At 38.6% G+C, this 22,589-nt stretch overlaps 1 protein-coding gene across 14 annotated transcripts in view; it reads left to right on the forward strand.

Moving 5' to 3' along the window:
* The window catches only part of GPHN (gephyrin), a 310,420-nt gene that overhangs the window by 132,676 nt on the left and 155,155 nt on the right, over positions 1-22,589 (forward strand). For 7 of the 14 annotated variants that reach the window (XM_063117550.1, XM_063117551.1, XM_063117554.1 and 4 more), the window contains exon 5: positions 3,255-3,293. The exons of the other annotated variants lie outside the window; for them this stretch is intronic. In XM_063117550.1, the coding sequence (XP_062973620.1) occupies positions 3,255-3,293 (39 nt within the window). The remainder of the gene's footprint in view (positions 1-3,254; positions 3,294-22,589) is intronic. 14 annotated transcript variants of the gene reach the window in all.

Below are 22,589 nucleotides of genomic sequence, written 5' to 3' on the forward strand. Positions count from 1 at the left end.
CCCAAATAAGCTAATTATTTACATGTTTGCTATCATGAATAGCAGTACTTCTTCTTTTTCTTGATTTCTTAAAGTTAATGACTGCTGTTCTGCAAAGATTATTGACCCTTTCCATTGTAAGAATGCAAATTATATTACCATACTGCTACAATATCCTAAATAAAACTAATTTCCATTTGCCAGTATAGTTATAGATGATTTTTTTGTAAAAGATATCATCTCATCTTTATATTATTAACATTCAAGTAATATTTTGCCTTTATACATGATATATGCCGTATTCTGACATGCTGAAACAAGAGTGTATAAGAGCCCATTACACATACCAGCCATCACTGATTAAAATGCTCTGATTTTGTTTTCAATATTTATTATTTATTTGTTTTATATGTTTTTCAATTTCAAACATGTTCCCAGGATTCAAAGAACCATGAAACTAGTTCAGCAAAAAAGCTAAAGAAGCTTTATATTTGTTTTTCTTGAACAGGATCCTTGTATTACAAGCTGGTTTTGAAATTGAGTGGAGTTTCAAAAACAGTTTGCAATATGGCTTGTGGTTTAGCTGTCATTGGAGATAGCACAGGTCCCCTATATGAGACAAAGGGGCTTTCTTGCTGCCAACCATGCATTTTTAAGCTTGAAATAAACTCAACCATAGATATTAGTATAGCATTTAGCACAGTGACTTTGATTCATAGGTTATTGCTGGATGAAATTATTTGTTCTTGGCATGATAATCTTTTGAGCCCTCAGATTTTTGTAGTCTCCCAAGTAGTTCTTGTTCCTTCTTTGGCTGCAAGGCACAGCAAATTGCCATCTTATTTTAAGCCAGAGTTATGGACCCATAAATCTTCTCCTAACCTCCATAAGAATGTAAGAACCCTACTGGATCAGACCATCTAGTCCAGTATTTTGTTTCCAGAATGGCCAACCAGATACATGTAGGGAATCCCACAAGCATGATATGAGCACAATAACAGCCTCCCACTCATGTTCCCTGGTAACTAGTATTCAGCGGCATGCTGCCTCTGATACTGGAGGTAATATATAGCCTTCATAATCAGCCTGTGATAGCCTTATCCTCCATGAATTTGTCAAATCTCCTTTTAAAGCCATATAAGTTAACAGTCATCCCCAAATCATGTACTAGAGAATTCCAGAGTTTGATTATGTGTGGTGTGAAGAAGTATTTCCTTTTGTCTGTCCTGAATCTCCCACAAGGTTCATCTCAGCTTCATTTGAGGAGCCAGTTTCTAGTTCTCCTTTTCTAAGCTAAATAGCTACACCTTTCCTCATAGGGGAATTGTTCCAGCCCTCTGATAATTTTGGTAACTGCCCTTTTCTAAGTCTTCTTCAGCTCTACAGTATCCTTTTTATGCTGCAGAACTGTACACAGTATTCCAAATGTGGTTGCACCACAGATTTGTTCAAAGACATTATTTTTATTCTGTTCCTAATGATCCCAAACATGGATTTTGCCATTTTCAGTCAATCATACACTGGGTCAACATTTTTATTGCGTTATCCACCACAACCCTGAAACCCTTTCCCAATAGGATGAGCATGGGAGCAGTCCTCTTTTTGAGGGCTGTCCTCTTTTTTGAAAGCATCCTCTATTTGAAGTCCTGGTCCGGTAGAACGATCAGAAGGAAGATCTGGGCCTTGAAATTGCCCATAAACAACATCTGCACAGCAGGCTGAGCAAGGCAAAAGGTCACTGTCTTCTACACTATGGTAAGATGTACTGTATTGCTAAATTTGCATCTATACATATAAACCAGCAGATGAAAAACTTATGCAAATCAGTGTCCTCTTTTGTCCTCTTTTTTTGGTAATGCATATTCTCCTTTTTTGCAATTTACAAGAGGCCAGCCAATTCCCTGGTCAGTCACTGCCAACTTAGACCCTATCCACATTTAGGTGAAGTTAGGGTTTTTTTGCCCTAAAGTGTATCTTTTATTAATTTCTGCATGCAGTTTTGTAACACAGCCTATTAACACTTACATTCATATTTCCTTTGGTTTTACACTCCATCAACTATTAAACGGATAAAATAGTCCAAGTATACAACTAATTATAATTACATTGTATGAAGAGCAGGATATTCAGGGATCTGATTTTTACATTTTTTTATATAATATATTCCTCAGTAGTTTGATGTTTCACCTGAACGTTTATCCATGAGGCGTACAGCTTTGATAGTTCTTTGTTTAGTAAAGTAGAGTGCATTTAAGTTTTTCCAGCTGGATTTCCTTGGGGTACTGTTTTAGAACATACTATGTGAGATGACACTACTGTCACATAAGTGTGATAATTTTCTATTGCATATTTGCTTGTGTGGTTTCACACTGTGATCTAAAGAATACGTAGACCAAAGTATGTTGTAATGCTTTCTGTATTGCTAAATTACATTAAATGAATTATTCTTTTTTTGCTGCCATACGGTATTACAAATCTATAAAATATACCCAGAGAGAGAGAGATCTGTTATATCTCAGCTACATACTACTTTCCTTCTTTCTTGTTTTGAAACACCTAATCAATTTATCACAAACCATCACTTTTCCACGAAGAAAAAATATTTTACAGAGAATTTTATAGATAATTATAAATCATATATGAAGGTCCTTGCACCAGTTTCTGATTTCCACGCATGACTCTGTTCATCTATATGTGTGGCTCTGTGTGGGCAACCACTTAATGAAGGAAGAAAAGTTACCTGTAATTCGTTAATTTTCTTAGAAAAGTATTGTCCACATAAAGTCCCACCCTCTACTGAAAAACACACCCCATTTTTAATTTTAATTTTCAAGGCAAAAGGTGAATTTGTATTTAGGAGAAACTATTGATACACTTATAAGATCTTTCTACCACTTGGTACTGTCTACAGAGTGCCTATTCTTTTGCATCAGTTCGTTTTGAAGGTTTTTTTAAACTTATCCTTGTAGCCTATTTTCCTAAGAGATGGTGCCCTCGCCTATAAATAGGCTCTATGTGGACAAACTCCTCAAAGAAAATTAATTACAGGTAAGTGATATTGTTTTGTGAATAGAGGTGGGAGATTGTTATATTAAAATGCTGTGGGGTTTTCAAACCTTTCTCAAATCTCAGAAAACGTTTGCATCTGGGAATGGGCAAAAGGTTCTGTCCGGTTCTTGTTGTGCTCTAAGCACATCACCATCCCTAAATTGACCTGCTTTTCCTTGAATCTGGGAGTCAGAAATCCCTTTTTCTCTTCTGTTTTTCTGCTGCAGAAATTCCCAACATTCCCATTTTGTGGGCTCCAGAGAGGGGTAAGCAACATCTTCAATCCCAGCCAATCATTTCTAATCCAGTTCTTTGCTAGTATTTTGGTTTGTTTTATTTTGAAATCATTTATTAGAAACAATATTAGATACGTTCCCATTTTTTTTAATTTCCTTGTGGATTCTCATTTTTAATTTCATTTATAGGAGGGTCCCCGGGCCTCCCTCAAGCATCAGGGCTCAGCCTCATTTTCATTTGTGTGCTGTACTCTTGTGGATTTTCATGATACACTGTGTTGATCTAATGCTGTTATTAGAAGATGAGCAACCAGATTCTGGGGTTCTTTCACTTACAATATTCTTATTTACAAAAACACAAAAAAACCATTGTCATCCCACTGACCTGGCAATCTATTCAAAAGCTTCTCTTTCGTCCTTGCCAGCAGCTTTATCTGATTAGTCAGGGGCATGGTCCTCTTCGAACTGTGCATTTTAAAAAATGATAATGGCACTCATTGCTTTCTCTCTGCTTTGTCTACTGCTGGCTGCCTGGCATTGCAACATACTGTTTTGCTGCTTGATTGCCTGGAATGATCCACTGATTGCACAACCTAGGATTACCAAGGTACTGCCCATGACCTCTTGCTGCCTTTTGTATATGACTGTTAATGGGCAGTTACCTCTTACTGAACATCTCTTCTCTTGTGACTGGCTACCTTTGCTCCCCTGCTGCTGTGTGCATCTGCTGACTTCATGGAATTGCTGTCCTGATGCTTTGTGCACCCGCTGATTGATACTGCTCTATCAACTTGTTGTCTGTCTTTCCCCTCCTGCCTTGTTCGCTTGACCACTAGCTTACATTGACTTTGTGCTGCCCTTGGAATCTGATTGCACACTAGCATTGCAGTTTTTATGCCAACCTACCCATCTGCCGATTGTTTGCCATTCCTCTTTGTTTCTTTACTGCTTACCCTTCCAAACATGCAAGTTTAAAAAAGTGAGGAAGTGAAAACATGCTCTAATCCAGCTCCAACATGCCCTTGTTCAAGCTCACATACTTGCATCTTTTTTTTTATCAGAATACCCAATCTCAGCCCCTAGAAAGGTTGAGGAGGTCTGGATCTCATTTATAGCCTTTTCTTCTGTGAGCTAACTCATAGGACTAAGGAACTTCACAAGATAAGTTTAGTAACAAGTGCCTGATGTTTACTATTCAAATTATTGGAATGCCTTTGGTTGCATAACATAGTTAATCTTTGTTCCAGTTTATTGATAGTGAAGCAAACTCAGGCAGATTGGAGTTTGGATCTATTGTTCTGTTGAAAGAAATCATGGCCATAAATAAGGAAAGGAGGCATTTGCAATTTATTTACTTCTGAGTTTGTCTTACTGTGTCTTGATGAAGTGTGTAGTAAGTTATGCAGTGTTGGTCTTAAAGAGTTACTGAGACAAATGTAATGAATTATGACTATTTCACTAATTACAAAAGACAAAAGTATCTGCAATAAAGCAGAAATAAGCCATAGAAAAACAAATGGATATTGGCCCAGTACAGGACATGTGTTTAGGGCATGTTGTGGTATGACAAGAAAAGCTGGTGACATCTCACCATTGATGTAGCTGGTGTCATTCCAGCATACTATAACCTATCATCCATCCCAAAAAGTAGCAAAGGAGATTCCATTTATTGTTATGATTTTGGCAGAATTGGGGAGGGGAGACTTTTCTGAGCAAACCTTTGTGCTTCACATTCTAACTAAGGAGAGTTCTTGAAGGTCTGACAAAAAGGTATCAGCTGTTTAAAAACCTCCTAGTGACTCTCAATACAAAAGTATGGATAGATGTCGAGACCTTACACAAATAAACCCCAGTGTACAACACTGAGATTACTTATATTATATTCTAAATTTAAGGACCACTTCTGCCTGTGCTCCACATGATAGGCATAGCCTCTTTCTGTTGCTAGAATTCTCTTTCTAATTGCCTTCTCCATGCACACAACATAATACCTGACTTGACAAATATTCCCACTGTCACACTGTTATGCAACTAACAGAGAATCATGTCGGCTCAGACTTGTAGTGATGGCTTCATATTGAATAAACAGATATTTGAATTTTGTTAGAATCCATGTTGCTTGTAGCACTGGGTTCTGTGTGACAAGGAGATAATTATTTTCTTGGAATATTGTGCAGCTGTTTAAACTATAAGCAATTCTGGAGGAACCTGTGAGTTATTGCATGATCATCACTAATTATCAGCCTCAGCTCTCAGCACAAGTTTTATGTTTTTGCTTTTTGCCTCGTGTTGATATTTTGAAAGGGCCACAAATTACACTGGTTGGAACCAAGAGGCTCTTGGAAGAATTTTCATTATCCTATTCTAATCCTAGAAATCTTCCCTTTTCTGAAGCATTCATCAGTCATCTAATTCTGAAATACAACTAAAATCTTAAGGTTTTAAACTGAACCTTTCTTCACAAGCACCATTCAGTTAGCAAACCTATATGCGGCCTAAACCTTGGACTTTCAGCTGAGATAATAAATGGCACATACTAGAGACTTTGTTATACATAATACTAATATTTATTTTTGTGGAAGCTGTGGAATTGTTTTTTGTAATTAAAGTAAAATGGCATTACTTTCGTTTACAACTTCTTTCCCAGCATGAATAGTTTTTTCCCCATCTTTGACATTCCTAGTGTTCAACTCCTAATCAAATTAAGTTATTCTTCGTATTTAAAAGCTATTTCAATTTGTCCTCATATTTGTGTATGGCATTTAAAAAAATCTATTGCCCCAAATTGCAATCCTTCATCCAGAAAAAAAAAAGTTTTACTAACACTTTCAGGAAAATTTCTCTATTATATGAACGAGATGTTTACTATATTCTAGGTTGGTAGTTGAATTATTTAATTTCTTGCAATCACAACTAAATTAAAAGTGCTGAGTTATTTGCAACAGTTTGGTCTCTCACAGTTCAAGAGAATGATTAGTTCTAATTTCTTAATGTGCATTTTTTTCTTCCTTCCCTTTAAGAGCTACTCACATTATTTATTTGATATCTTGGTCTGTTTTGGACTTCTTTGCTATTTTAGGTTCAGACTTTTAAAAATTCAGACATCCTGAAACACTCACCCAAAAATCCTAATGGACATTGTCAGCTCTCTTTGGCCCTCATCATACAGTTCTGTTTGCGTCACAAGAAGCTCTTTGTTCTTTTTGTAGTGTAATCAGCAAATATTCTAAACTCTTCAGAATGACTCGTAATTTATTTATTTCTCATTAAGCCTAGAAAATCAATTTACACCATTGAAACAGAGTTTCTAATTCTTATGTGGAAAAAGGTCGTGTATTCTTGCTGGTATATCCATTGAAATAATTAATTTTAAAAATGCAGTCTTAATTCTGTTGATACTGGATGTCTTTAATCCCCCTCCCCAGTATATATTACTCAACAACAACACAAGTTGTGACTTGAGGGCAGTTATACTCTTCCCTTGAGTCTTGTTTGGGAGTACAGAAGAATAGCGGTATATATTGAAGTAATAAGACCATTGAAAGTGTGTAAAAATTTTAGGAAGTTAACTAAAAGGTTGAACATCAAATGTAGCCAGAGACTAAAGACTCTGTCAAAATTAAAACACTTTTGGCTTCATAAAGATTGTTCTTTCCCTTCTAACCAGGTACGTCTAATTTTGCCAAGCCATGACTTCCGGTCTCCCTAGCAATCTGCTGCCTGCAAATCTCATGGTATCAATAGCATGTTAATTCCTGTGGTCTTTACTCTGGGTATTTTGAATGATTTGTGTAGTGCATATTTTACCGAACATGTGATGATGTTCTTGAAAGTTTGGTATCTGTATTGCCTCCAGTCAGGCTACTCTCGTGATAGTTGTGGTACCAGCATTGTTTTGCCTCCAGACCCTCACAATTTTTGTTGCTTCATTTCTAATATTTTCCTGGTAAATAGGTGATCACTTCTGCTTTTATATTTTATGTTTAAGACTTTGTATAATTATTGTAACTTTCTTCTACTAAAGTATTGGAAATAATGAGGAAACAATACTGTTTAAAGCTGGACTTGAAGCTAAGTGTGAGCAATCATGTATTTATTTTTAAAATCTTGAGAGCTGGTATTAATGTTGAAGACTACTTACCACACCAAATATAATTCTCTCTTCTTCCCCATTCCCTGCAACATTTTACCCCAGGTGATGGTTTATCCAACTCCTGTTTTCTTCAGAACAGTTCCCCCATAGCAGTAAGCTTCAAGATGTGTACTTGTCTAAAAGTGTCATGATTTATCACGTAATCCTTGAAGCAGATTCTGCAGATTCACAGATCTTTAGATCTCATTAAATCTTCAATATAAGACACTGATCAACCAGAAACAGATCTCACATTTCTTCAATTATCCAAAGAAAGCAAGACCAAGGCATCTTCAGATGAGAGACAAGTATCTGCAAACACTAAGCTGCTCACAAATCACTCCCCTCTCCTATATGCCACAATAAACAATGATGCAGAGAAGACCTGTAGCTCCAGTTGGAGAATGGAGACAACTCCATTGAAAAACTAGAGAAATGCCTGAAGTGTATTTGGCACAGAAGTAACCACTTGACTTACATCATGGATTTTGCCACTTTAAATATGACAGAAATCACAGCGAGGAGCTATGCTGGCAATAAAGTCTCAGAGCCACTTCAACATAACAGCACTTAAGTCTATCACACAACCTTTATAGAAAAGACACTTTGACATTGCAGATCACTGAGCAAAACACTCAATGAGTGATCCTCACATGGTCTTATCTGCACGGGTTTCATTTTGGTTCCTTCATAGAAGTGTTTCCGTATAGGAATTCTGTTACATTTGAAGCACCCCTCACTGTGGCTCTGACTCATCTGACTGATAAAAACTAGCAGTGCACCTTGTTCACCCTAATGTGTGGGAGTGTTTTTGTAGTGATAGAAGATGTGTGATGGGAGATCATGCTGTGAATTTTTCTGGCCCAGTACATGGCCACGAATCACGTGGAGCAGATGACGTGAAACTTGCAGCCTAATGGTATCATGTCACATGGTTAGTTTCTCTAGATATTATGTAGGAATGAGGAAGACGAGACACAGGGTTGCTATTTTCAGCAGTAGCCACACCTCTACCATAATGTTTACTTTCAGTGTTAATTATTTTATCATAGGAGAAAGTATAGCTTTAATATCAGAGTGAAAATCAGGACTATGGTGGTTTTTAGGTTGGTAGAAGCATATATTCTTGGGCCAACGTTGTCTGCATTTGGATGATTAAGCCAAATATGCCTGAGCCTTTTGCCCATGCATGCAGCCCCTCTCTCTTCCCTTTGTGGTGCACTGAAAGTATTGCAGAAGTTTCCAATTAACTGTAGCTTCCTGTTTTATTTGAACTGGGAAACCTGGGATTTAAGACCATAGTTTGAAGTTCGCTTAATAGACAAAACCTAGCTACTGATTTTTTTTTTTATCAGTGTAGGCATGTCAGAAATTACCACAGAAAGAACAGGCCTGTTAAGTTTATATGAGGCAGGGTACCACCTATATAGCATCTTAGGGCACAATCCTACTGTGATTCCTGTCAGTTTCTAGACTCAGAAACCAACAGGAATCCTATGCAGCCCTCCCTGCACTTCTGCTAAACAGGCAATTTCACCCATTTAGCAAAGGCTCCTTGGAGAGGGAGGGAAGGAGGCTGGGCAGCCATAGGAAACAGTGTAACACAGCTGTCCTGGTCACCTCCCCTGAGAATGCCTCCTTTTCCCCATCTTCGCACTCCGTTTTATGAGCACAGAGAGGTAGCCAGCATGGTTTTCTCCATGCTGGCTGCAGGGACATGGTTCCCTAGCTCCCAAGTCAAAGCCCTGTCTACAAGATTGGATCAGAAAACCGATCAACCCTATGTCCCCCCAGATGCTGTCTAAGGGACATAGGCTTGCTCTCTTAAACTGATTATTTTTCCAAATTCAAGGGTACCTAAAAAGTTAATAGATTGAAAAAATATATAATTGTTTCTCTCTAATTTTCCTACCCAGATTTTCCTCTTTTTCTAGAAATGTCATTCCTTGAAATTTGCTCTATAGTGTGGTTAAACATCTTTATATCAAATCTTCAATCAGTAACTGAAATGAATTAAGGAAATTTATTGAAACTGGTGCTGTGTTAAAAATTTCTCCCACTTTTTTTAAAAAAACCTTCTTATTGAATTTGATGGAAAAGAAATTCCTTTTGAAAAGAAATCCAGAGAAGAAAATTTCAGAGAAATTCTCATGGGTTGGGTTTGGGGTTCTTATGCTTACCTTATTTATGAGGTATCCAAGAAGCATGTGCACATCCTGTCTTTCATTGTACAGTCACCTTTCTGGCAGCCTGTAGCCTCCTTGGCTTTCCAGACTTCAATTAAAACTCAGGGAAGATGTCATGAGGTAATTTCTCCCACAAAGCTTTTTCAGATCAGGAAACATGGGCAGCCTAGGAGGCTGCAGAGCAATGGAGAAGCATATAATAGAAAGGGGGGGGGGGGAAACACAGCACCCTCAGGCACCTTATAGTGATTAAACTCAAAAATGCCACAAAAGAGTTTAAAGTAAACTATACAATGCCCTGCAGAATGAGGCAGAAAAACTTCTTCAAGGAGAACAGAACATTTTCAAGAAATTGAAAGACAGATTTTCACTAGCTCCACCTCTTGCCTGGAGCTGGACACAACCCTGCCCCCTCACACCTGCATTATAGAGACAGCCAACACAGTTGATGCTGTTGTCACTTGCAGTGGCAGCACAAAAAATAAACAAGCAAACAAACAAAAAAACCTTAGGAAAAAAGAAAGAAGTGCTTCAAGCTGAACTAATGGTGGGCCCTACCTGTGGGAAACCGTTGGAGAATTTCTCCGCCATCTGGAGAAATTTGGGGAATTGTCCCCTCAATTTCTCTGCCCACAAAAGGGGTGGAGGATTTTGAGAGGCACAGCTCTGATTGAAATAAATTGTTAAAGGATGCTTCATCTAGGCAAAATCTGAAGTTGTTTCACCATTATACAGTCCAGAACTTTTAACAGAATAATAACTTTTCAAAACAATCTATTGGTCGTGTGTTCATTCATGTTCATTCATTCAGGTCCAGCTCCAGCTGAGAGCCCCCTCCCTCCTGCTACCAACTGTCTCTGGAGAGGGCACCAGTGAGGGAGGAAGCAGCAGCCAGGCCCCTCTCCACCGTGCCTGGGTCCAGCTCCAGCTGAGAGCCCCCTCCCTCCTGCTACCAACTGTCTCTGCAGAGGCCACCAGTGAGGGAGGAAGCAGCAGCCAGACACCTCTCCATCGTGCCTGGGTCCAGCTCCAGCTGAGAGCCCCCTCCCTCCTGCTGTCAACTGTCTCTGCAGAGGGCACCAGTGAGGGAGGAAGCAGCAGCCAGGCACCTCTCCACCGTGCCTGGGTCCAGCTCCAGCTGAGAGCCCCCTCCCTCCTGCTACCAACTGTCTCTGCAGAGGCCACCAGTGAGGGAGGAAGCAACAGCCAGACACCTCTCCATCGTGCCTGGGTCCAGCTCCAGCTGAGAGCCCCCTCCCTCCTGCTGTCAACTGTCTCTGCAGAGGGCACCAGTGAGGGAGGAAGCAGCAGCCAGGCACCTCTCCACCGTGCCTGGGTCCAGCTCCAGCTGAGAGACCCCTCCCTCCTGCTACCAACTGTCTCTGCAGAGGCCACCAGTGAGGGAGGAAGCAGCAGCCAGGCACCTCTCCACCGTGCCTGGGTCCAGCTCCAGCTGAGAGCCCCCTCCCTCCTGCTGCCAACTGTCACTGCAGAGTCCACCAGTGAGGAAGGAAGCAGCAGCCAGGCACCTCTCCACCGTGCCTGGGTCCAGCTCCAGCTGAGAGACCCCTCCCTCCTGCTGTCACCTGTAACTGCTGAACTTTGCAACTAAGATTGTAGTGCCTGAATTTGCTTTCCTTTCCCCCCTCCTCCTCCTCCCTCCCAATCCCCTTTCCTTTTGTGTCATGTCTTTTAGATTGTAAGCCTGTGGACAGGGACTGTCAAGAAATACTTTTGTAAGCCGCCGTGAGAGCCTTTTTTGGCTGAATGGCGGCATAAAAATCCTTAAATAAAATAAATAAATAAATAAAAAATGTTTAGTCACATTTAGTGTTAATTTTTTAACAGATCTGATTAAATTAATTCATTAAAATATATGCAAAGAACACATTGATCCCAGCCTGTAGGCACCTTAGTTCCTCCTGGCTGGCTTTAATTAGCCCAATTTATCAAGGATCTAAATCATGTGGTCATCCTTACAACTCCAAGAAATCTCTCCACATCCTTAGAGGTTACAGATTTAATAGAAACAACAAAGAATTTTGTGGTATCTTAAAGTTCTAACAAATTTAGTATGGCTTGCTTTTATTACAGTCCATTTCATTAGATGCATGATATCCTCAACTGGCTGGTATATATACACGGGGTTTGACCATTTTTTGTAACTATAAAAATCAAATTTTGTATAGCACATAACATTCCATCTAATTGCTTTCATAAGTGCTAAATTGTGGAGGATCTTATAAAATAATGCTTGACAAATATCTTCCCCCTCTCTTAAAGGCTACTCATTCTGTGATGCAGGATATTAAGTGCACTCTCAACAATTTGTTCTGTTGCCTTCCTCTGTTAGCTTTCAACTAAGAAGTATACCCAAAGATTTCCCACCTAACTAGTTCAGAGCTCTGCCTTTCAGCCATTTTCTTGTTGTGGTGTATGTATTTGAGAGAGAGAGAGACAGACAGACAGACAGACAGACAGACAGACTCCCCTTCTAAATGCTTTCTGGGTGATGTTCTTGATTTGCTTTTGTTACATTTCTGTCTACGCTTTTCTTATATTGCAAAAGACATGGTTTCTTTTTCTTGAGGTGGTTGTACAGTTGCTATGGGATAAGAGCTATATTCTTATCCCATAGCAGGCCTGGGCCTGGTTGTGTCCAAGTGGATTGGTGGTGGAGAAAAGAGAATGGAATTGTGTGTGTGTGTGTGTTTGTAGCTGGCTTGGCAGCACTGTATTTTCCATTTTGGTTGCACCATCCGTTGTGATGGATTGCCCTGATTAACTTCATGCTGTAGCAGTACGACAGAGGAGAACTTCAGAACAGATTTCAGAGTGAAATGAATCACTTAGGTATCACACTTACTGTCCCACCAACTTGCCACTTTTATTCATGGCTGTACATAAAAAGTTGTTAAGGGTATTAGTTGGCCTCCAATGAATGGCTAGGAAGTATTTTTCTGGAGATCATTATTAACCTTTGAGACCTACAGGTGTGGGTTCCTTTTGTCATTTGTTTGGATTTGCTTTTGGTGTGTTAACTTGTTCTGCATTGCAGTTTTAGATGCTCCTTGGATGACGATTATGCTTGGTGGGATTTTATATTGTTCATTTTATTTATTTCTTAGCCGCTTTGAAAGGTGGGATGTGAATGTTTTAACTATACAAATAGGATCCTTGGAGAACTGGTATGTGTTCTCAATTTGTAATTTATTACAACTCTGCTGGGACAGCTGGCTCTAGTACATCAAACACAGGTGGCATAAGTGGGATGGGGAACTTTTAAAGCTTACTACTAGACTAAGTAAAATATATGTCCCACCAAACCACACTCAGTCATGTATGGTGGCCCATTAGGGACATACAATTTATTTTTATTTATTTATTTATTTATTTATTTATTTATTATGCTTATATACCGCTCCCATAGCCAGGGCTCTCTGGGCGGTTTACAGAAATTCTAAAAATTGAGATAAAAACAAGTATACAAAGTTTAAAACTCTAAAACACAGAACATACACGCATAAAGCATTAAAAACCGATTAAAAACTAAACATGTGGGTGATTAGGATGTGCCGCCATATGCCTGGGCAAAGAGAAAAGTCTTAACCTGGCGCCGGAAAGATAGCAGCATTGGTGCCAGGCGAGCCTCGTCAGGGAGATCATTCCATAGTCTGGGGGCCACCACCGAAAAGGCCCTATCCCTCGTTGCCACACTCCGAGCCTCTCTCGGAGTAGGCACCCGGAGGAGGACCTTAGATGTTGAACGTAGTGACCGGGTATATTCACGTCGGGAGAGGCGTTCCGTCAGGTATTGTGGTCCCAAGCCGTGTAAGGCTTTATAGGTCAAAACCAGCACCTTGAATTGGGCTCGGAAACATAGAGGCAGCCAGTGCAAGCGGACCAAAGCAGGTGTTATATGGTCAAACCTTCTGGTTCCCGAAATCAATCTGGCCGCTGCATTTTGCATACAAGTCTTCCTGTTTTTGCTGTTTGCCTACAAAAAGTGTTGGTGTGAGAGTGTGTGTGTGTGAGAGAGAGGGGAGGGCTTGCAAGCACTTGTCAGGCCACAGGACATGGCTGGTAGGCTATGTTAGACTTTGTGGGTCAGTTTGTGCAGGCTTCAATTATAGCTCTTAGAAATGTCAGGCAGGAGTAAAAAATGTCAAGTACATTCATAGTTTTTCTGATGGATATCTTCATGCTGAAACAAAAGTTAAATGATACTCAGCGATATATAGGAAAAGATTGCCAGTTAATTTGGGTTACAGACCCAAGAATGTCTGTTTTCACATTATACAGAAGAAGATGTATTCTTCATGCAAGTTTAACCATCAATGTGAATGCTACAAGGAACGCTGTCAGTTCTAATACCAAAAAATGGACAAGTGGAACCCTTGGATTTGTATGTTGATGCATATATACACAGAGACTCGGTTCACATGTAGCTGTGGAAGTGAGCAAGTGCGCTGTCTCCTGCGTGCTCGTCACTTCCGCTTTCCTAAATGACCCAGGAACCTTCTGTTCCTGGGTTGTCATGGTATCAAAACCCAGAAAATTTGGGTTTACCTTTAAGGGTTAAACAACCCAGAGTTAACTCGACAACAAAATGTGGGCTAAAACTCCAGGTTCAGATGTCACATTTAGGAAAGTGGAAGAAGATGAGAGGCAGGAACCAGCCTGCTCACTTGCACTCATGTGCTCACAAACAACCCATAGTTTGTTAACCATGCTTTATTTGACAGAATGTTCAAATAAATGTAGCAATTAGAGTATTAGGTTTAAATTTGGGAAATCCAACTGCTCAACATTGGAGTTTTCTAAGTGCTCTTGGAAAAGTCTGTCTGTGTATGTGTGTGTCTAAGCTATCTCACAGACATATTTTGAAGATAAAATAACCCCATGTATGTGGCCTTGAGCATTTTGGAGGAAACCCAAGCATAAAAAATTAATAAATATAAATGTATTAAGTGTTTTGTTAGAACTAAAGTCAAAGAGAAATTAGACATTGCTAGAGGATTTGGATGTGTGGTGATGAGTTCCTCTAATGTAAATTACTATAGTCTGTGAGCACTAAATAATATCTTGGCAATACTCTACTATAGAATCATTTTATAGTGGGAGAACTGGAGCCAGAAAATAATTAATGGCTTGCCAAGTCAAAACAAATGAGTCCTTTGTGAATTTAATGTAAGCTGTTAACTATGGGTGATTATGAGATATACATCTGGGGAGTGCACACAGCACTCATAGTAAACACAGAGACTAAACATTTAGCTAAAAACTTACAATTCTAGTATCCCAATTAACACTTCCCTGACTGCTGACTATTTAAATTAATTTTGCATTTGTTTTAGGCAGTTTTATCTGAGAAAAAAATATTTATTTCATGAATTCCACTGAATAATACTTTCTTGGTTAACTTTAATGTTACCCAAAAGAGGAGAGTTACTTTATAAATCTCATTGCCATGAGAGACAACATAGAAATGCCAGTCAAGATATTACAGTCAGATTGCATTGTTGTTATCTTTATGTATTCTGATTTGTAAATGTTTGTAAACTTGAAAGTATGTTTTCTAATCAGTATTTGTATCTCTTGTCTATATAAGTTCATAATGTGACAATGGGTTATATCTGATGTTGTGCGAGCAGATTTCTACTCGTGCAATAGAGCTTTATCTTCCTCTTCTCCTGCTGCATCCTGCCCCACTCCCCAGATCTGTTCTGAAGGGTCCACCAACCCTTTGGAGCAGATTTGTGGGGCATGAGTGCTGAGGGGGAATCCATTCTGGTAAGAGATCCTGTTCCATCGGAGGGAAGATACTGGATGGATATCACCAAATGTTCCTTTCAAAAGCCCGTTACAAAAGGGGTAAAATATATGGAACCAAAATGCAGAAAGGGACAACTAAAATTATCCAGGGGCTGTAGCAACTCCCCTATGAAGAAAGGTTACAATGTCTGGGACTGTTGTGCTCAGAGGTGTACAAAATTATGCATTTTGTTGGGGAAATGGGTAATATCATAATATTCTCATAATACTAGAACCTGGGGTCATCCCATGAATCTGAATGGGGGAAGATTCAGGACAGATAAAAGGAAGTACTTCTTCACACAGTGCATAGTTAAAAATGGAATTAACTACCACAACATGTAGTGATGGCCACCAACTAGGATCACTTTAAAATGGATGGGATTAGACAAGTTTCATGGAAGATAAGGGTATAATGGCTATAGATTAGCTCCATTATCAGGGGCTGGATACCAGTTGCTGGGGAACAAGAGCAGGAGAGTGCTATTTTATACATGTCCTACTTGTGAGCTTCCCCTGGGTGAATAGAAGGCTGGACTAGATAGACTTTTGTCTAATTCAGCATGATTCTCGAATGTTGTTATATCTTCGTTAGCATGATTTGCACTGCATTTAAAGCTTCTCTGTGCACACTTTTCTTGGTATTGTTACTGAAGTTGCTTTTAGAGCTAGATTTTCTTGGTGTTTTATATTACTAAAATGGATTTGTTGCTTTCACTCCCTCTGTTAATATTGTTGCAACTATCTCTGTTCTTGACAATTTGTCAGCAGGACTGCTTTTTTGAAAGAGGCACCAAATTAAAAGTATAGCTTTATGTGGGGAGCTACCAACTTGAGGGTCAAAAGAAGCAAATATTGATTTAAAAACTATAACATGCTTTAATCCACGGGTTGGCAATGCAGCATGCATCATACGCCAAGATCTCTGAGTGTGGCTGTCAAACCTCTTGGAGTACAGATTGAGTACAATTAAAGGAAAATGCCCTCTTCTGGAAAAAAATGGTTTGGGAGAGCTCACTCCCCACCAAGTACCCCTGGAGCAATTGGGTCCTGGACAGTGGATGGGCTTACCCCACTTTTTGGCAGTGCATCCTTTCCCGTCCTCTATTCAAGTCAGTGGAGGGGGGAGGGAGAGGGAGGGGGGGGAGGGAGGGAGAACAGAATCCAGAGATGGTGGCGGAGGAAAGAGAAAAAGGTCAGAATCCACAAGGGGGTACTCCCAAACTTCTTGTGATTGGCCATGCCTCCCATAGCAATTTGTGGTGATGCATGGGACACCTTTTCAAAATGTCAAATGTGCCTGCAGTCTAAAAGAGTTGCCTGCCCTTGCTTTAATCAATCATTTATAACATCTGTGCTCATTATTCTGTGCTTGAGAAATTACCATCCTAACTGGGTTACTCAATGTATCATTTTGAGAGATTAATATTATTAATTAGTTACAGTGTGCTTAGTGTTACAGTGTGTAGCGAACATTTTCCATGCTACTTTTTAAAAATTATCTTTAGTTGAAACCTAATTTGGCACGATATATGGGAACATCTTGAATTGATACCACCTTACATAATGTTCTTCATTATAAATGTTGATGCACTCATCAAGGATTTTATTGATGCCCAGTAGATATACCTCTCCTGTGCTACAAATCTTTAAATCTGTGTGTGGCCTTTTATTTATGTGGATCCTTGGTCTCATGAAAGTGCCATAATTCAGAAATTAATGTTCTTGGGCTTCCTGATTTGTATTTGTATTGTGCCATCCATTTCTATTGTATAACTATTTTGAACAATCAGCTCAAAGATTTCCAAAACCTGTTTTTTCAGCAAGTGACTAAACATACTATCAAGTGCTGAAACAGGAATTGTGAATGACTTGCATCTTGCCCTTCTCTTATGTTTAAAAAGGAGGTTTGTACATCGTCCTTGTGAAGAGATGTGCATATCTTATTAATTTTATTTTGCTGTTAAAATTCTATAGTTTCAGTTTTAGGAAGCTTTTAACTGCCAGTGAACTATCTATAGAATGATTAATACACTTCAAAAGTATACACCAGAAATTGATAATAGATCCAATTTTGGGCTTGTGCTAATAAGAATTAATAAGAGGAGAATCTTTTTGGTCCATTTTTCATTTTTATTTAAAATAATAAATGAAACTTGACTTTAAATAAAGCAATAATAGTTAAATTCCACTAGGAAAAGTATAAGATCTCAAGATACTAGTAGTTTAAAAAGAGGCAATATTTCTAAATATAATCTAAAGGGAGAGATTTCATCTAATTACAAAATTTCTTACCAGCTACTCAGCAGATTGGTACATGTTTGGTAACCTTCTAGATGGTAAAGAAGCTGATATGTCCACATCATCAGGGAATAAGTATACAATCTTTCTAGACAATTATACATCAAGTTTTTTGTTGTTCTGTGCCTTTTTTCGCTCATTAATTGATACATGAAAACTTCAAATACATTTTCATCTTTGGATAATAAAGTAATAAAGTGTTAAATTCTATTAGGCCATTAAATTTTGCAATTCGTCATCCTTCAAATAATATCTTGGCCTTGAGCAATGGGCTTCAACTCAATTTTCCCTCTTAAGATATTACCCAAACTACCTTGTCAATTAGTTTTTTTATATCATTTACCCAGAAATCACTGTGTGATTAGCTGGACAGCTACTTGAGGATGTAATTCGATGATTTCACTGCCAAGCAGCAGCCATGATTATACATGTATGGTCATCCCCTCAGTGAGTCCTATGTCAGTAGTGCTCTAGCCTTCATCTAGTTTGTCTTATCATCCAAAGCTCAGCAGAGAACCATGAAGCTACTCAGGCTCCACAGTGCTGAAGAGGGTGCTCAGAAGGGGTGATTCTGATGACCTGCCTCACTTCACCATTCCATAGTGAGACCAGGCCCTTAACAGGATCATCTGCTCTCTCTCTCTCTCTACCAGAAACTTCCCCATAGCATTCTGGAATCCTTGAGATTCCATAAGACTCTGGGGACAGACAATTTAAGTAAGTCCTTCACTCCTGCTGTGAGACCAACCTTCAGTGATTCTGTGAGACAAACATTTAAGGCATTTCTACACCACCTTGCCAATTAAAAAATTTAAGGGCAGTGTACAATGTCTCATAAGATTATTAAGGAGAAGAGTAAAAAACTAGAAGCATAACTCATGTGCTTCCAATTTGTTACATTGTCAAAAACTTCTCTCAGAATTACCTTCATATTTCAAATCCATTATTCACCATTCTATACCCACGCTTGATTTTCAGGAATTTTTGTCCCTTTTCTTTTAGGACTTTAGGTCAGTAGCTCCTTCTTTAAATCAGACATATATTAGGACCCTTCTCCTCTCACTTGATCTGGGTTTCACCCCTTTTCTCCATTTAATTTCATGTGTTTACTCTGTAGTTTTAAATCTAGATTCTTTTTTAGAGTTTTCCATTTTAGAAAGTGCAAATAACGAGTTCTTATTCTCAAAAGAGTTTTATTGAATTGTCCTTTTCTCTGTTATCTATCTTTAAAAAATCCATTTGTGTCATTTTGTGTAGTTTGACAATACTTTTCACAATTCAACAGAAAACTTGTTCTATCTCCCCTTCCTCCCCCTTACCACTTTGTATCTATACATTATGGTTCTGCTTTTATAGCACAGGATTACTTTTGGTGACATATGGTTTGGCATGTAGTTTACATTAGATGTCATTTTGTTATTTTCAGATAAGGTTTGCATTTGTGCAAGGGTTGGGGTCATTCTAATCCTGAATTCTGTAATAATTTTATAATTATAAAGTATAAATCATTGGGTATGATCCTGTCGACTGTTGAGTGGAGCACACATGCGGACAATTCATATAGGCTCAATGTAGCCCTGTCTCCCTTTATTCTCCTCCTCCTCCCCCATGCATATGCATGCAGAGTGAAGGGTCATTAGGGGAAATGGGAGTTCTTTGTGCACTGGAGCATGAGTCATCTGGTGACAGCTGGATGACGGGGTATGGGAGGTGCGCCAGGCCTTCTATTCCTTTTAATGGCCTGTGGTACTGCTTGCACATACACCTACATGTCTTTGTCTTGGAAGTGATAGAAGTAGGGCTCGGACTTTGCTAAGCCTACGAGAATCTCTACCCATGGGCCCTATGCCTAAGGTGAACTGAATTTTTGTCCAGTATTTAATAGCATTTCAGAAGTGTGAAACTATTGGATTTAAATAGTTTGTACTCTGGAGTTGCCAGAGAAATTACCCCAGTGGCTTCCATAGTTCAGAGGCTGTACTCAGTTCACTGGTGCAGCAGACATAGAAGAGAAGAAGCAAGTGCAGCGCTTTGTTAAGCTAGTTGGCCATGAGCCATATACTAAGCAATGACAGCTACATCAGAAATGCCTAAAATAACCCATCTGAATGAGGTCAACATGCTGTCAACCAAACAAAATAGGATCTCAAACTGGGCAGAAAGGTTTCTTTACTATTTATATAACAATTGTAAGGGAAAAGATCGTAAGCCCACATCTGTGTGCTGTGTGTTTTCTTGTAGTTAAATCACGACATAGCTGGTCTATACTTGCAACTCATCTTAACTATGCCATTTCACAGCTTGCTCACTTTCCAAGCTCATTACAGTTCAATTTCTCTCCTCATCATCTAAATGTGCCAGTAATGTACCCCCAGTCTCCTGACCTCAGGCATTCCTGTACCTGTTTTGAAGTAGTGTATTATGAACTGACACAATTCTTAGTTGTTAAGCCTATGAAGACTGCACAGCATAGATTATCTGAAGTAGTTAATCAAATAGAATATAGCTGCCACATTTCGGGTCCCTCTCTATTGGCACAGTATTAACACACTATTCATATATTCCCTTATTAATTTATTTGCAGAAAAAAATGAATTTGCTAATCTTGGAGCTGGAAACAGATGCAAATATTTAAACTGACATTTGTGTTCCCCCACTAAATGTTTTGCAGTGGAAATTAAGATAGATAAAACCATTGCATCATCATCACCATAATCACCACCACCACCACATCTATACTGACTCGTAGCCAAAGCTGTCTGGGTGGTTTACAACAATTGAAACAATTAGAACAATAAGTAGAAGTAAAGGGGAAAACATAATTTAGAGACTAGCAGATGATAATTGACATAGACCAGGTATTATAATACAATATGCCATTAATCTACAGTATGTGTTCTAATCTTTGGAAGATAGCAAATTTTGAAGATTTAAAAAACCAATTTGGTTATATTATTTGACAGTTCACCATTCTCAATGAGAATACCACATTTTCTTATGAGATATGGGCAGTTACTAACAGAAGAACAATTTCCTCCCTGCCCAGTTTTGTATGTGCCTTGTTTAGGTGAAGAGTCTGAACACCACTTTACCCCAGTCCTATTTGTGCAAACCAGGATCCTGTGTGAGCACCATTTTTCTCAGTAACGGAGACCAACATCTCTTCCTTCTGCTCTCTCCCGTTGTTTTTTCAGAATCCTTCTCTGAGGTCCTGCTTTTATGTGTTCATTCCCTTCTCTCATTTTGTTTTAATAACTTGCCATTTCCCAAGCCTTTTGAATTAATTTAGCTTACAACTTGTTCCTAAGGTAATATGCTAGACCAAAACCTCAGTTTTCCTCATCTCAGGGGTTATTTTGGATGATACTGCCATTCTGTCCTCACCACCGCCCCTGTCTGTTTTTTCCAGTCATATGATTGATGTCCAGTCCATCCAGTCCTTATGTACCCAGGGAACTGCTCATTCTGATTACCAGGATTTTGAGGTGATTAATAGATACTTTGCTGCTTTTTATTGGACCAATTTTTGAAACAATGGGGCACCAACTTATGTGGATTAAAGTCGAAAATTCTGTTTCATCGAAAAGGCACAATAAAAAAAAGCAGAACTCAACTTCATCCATGGGATTCTACTATCAGGACAAAGACAGATATATATTCTAAGAAGTCACTATATTTAATTTCACATATGGGATAAAACTACTTAGCTGGGTTTGCTGTCCTTTCCATTTTTAGAATTTTATATCCTATACATATTTAATAATCACATTGCCTGCTAGCTAAGACTATTTGTCAAGGTCATTTTCCTTCTGAAGTTAAAGAATGGGTTTGAACTGTATTGATGGGCTGCATGATCATTGTTTATGGAGCTGTTTTGCATCTTGCACTATCTTTGAAATCCTTTCAGAACTAACATTATCTTCAAAGTAGCGCTCTGCTCAAGGGCAAAGTAATCTCAATACATAAATTAGGGTACAACTGTTTTTGAGAAGCTTAAAAATATTTGTTGAAAGGGGAGGAATTATACATATGTGCGCATTATAAGGTTACGTGTACACTGGGTGCATATAATATCAACATACATCTCTACATTATAAACGTATCTGCATATTGGTATGAATGCCATACAGTGTTTAATGTGCATGTTTTATGTATGTTATTTACTACCTTGTCTGTTCACAGAATATCACCATTTAATTGCTTTTCCCAGTATTGTAAAAACATTTTTCTTCAATGCCCAAAAATCATAACAGTTGAATTTTGTCAAATATAGTTATTACATGTCTATTAGCTTATAGACATACCTGAAGTAATAAAACCAGACTGTCATATTGAATGGAGAAAAATGTTTTTTATTATAAAGTGTTTGACCCACATACCTCTGAGACTGTCTAGACAAGCAGTTCCTTGTACGGCAGACATTTTCCTGGATAGTAACACTTGAGACTAGAGGGGGTAGATTGTATGACTGAGTGTCCCTTTATATTCAAACAAAGAAACAAACTTTTATATATAAAATTCAGTGATCTACTGCTTTTCTAGGAGTAGGACTTTGGGTGGGGGAAAACTTTTAATCATTCTATACAGTACAGGAACAGGTTTCACATGTGATGAATTGTTCTATAATTTGAGAGCCTCTCAAATAGTAAGGAATACTTGCATGCATTTTTCTGTTTTGAAAGAAAAAAAATCAGTGAAAAACACATGGCAATGAAATGTACAGTGAAATGTTTAGGCTGATGTCTAAGACTGATCACTCAAAAAGGATTTGTATCCTGATAAAAGATTGGAAATGTATTTTCATAGCAGACTTAACTGTAAGAACATGAATCTCTAATTTTATCCTAAATGTTAGATCATAATTTTAGTGTTTATTTCACTTCCTATTCTACA

This window comes from Elgaria multicarinata, chromosome 2 (assembly GCF_023053635.1).
Source record: "Elgaria multicarinata webbii isolate HBS135686 ecotype San Diego chromosome 2, rElgMul1.1.pri, whole genome shotgun sequence".
Taxonomy (NCBI): Eukaryota; Metazoa; Chordata; class Lepidosauria; order Squamata; family Anguidae; genus Elgaria; species Elgaria multicarinata.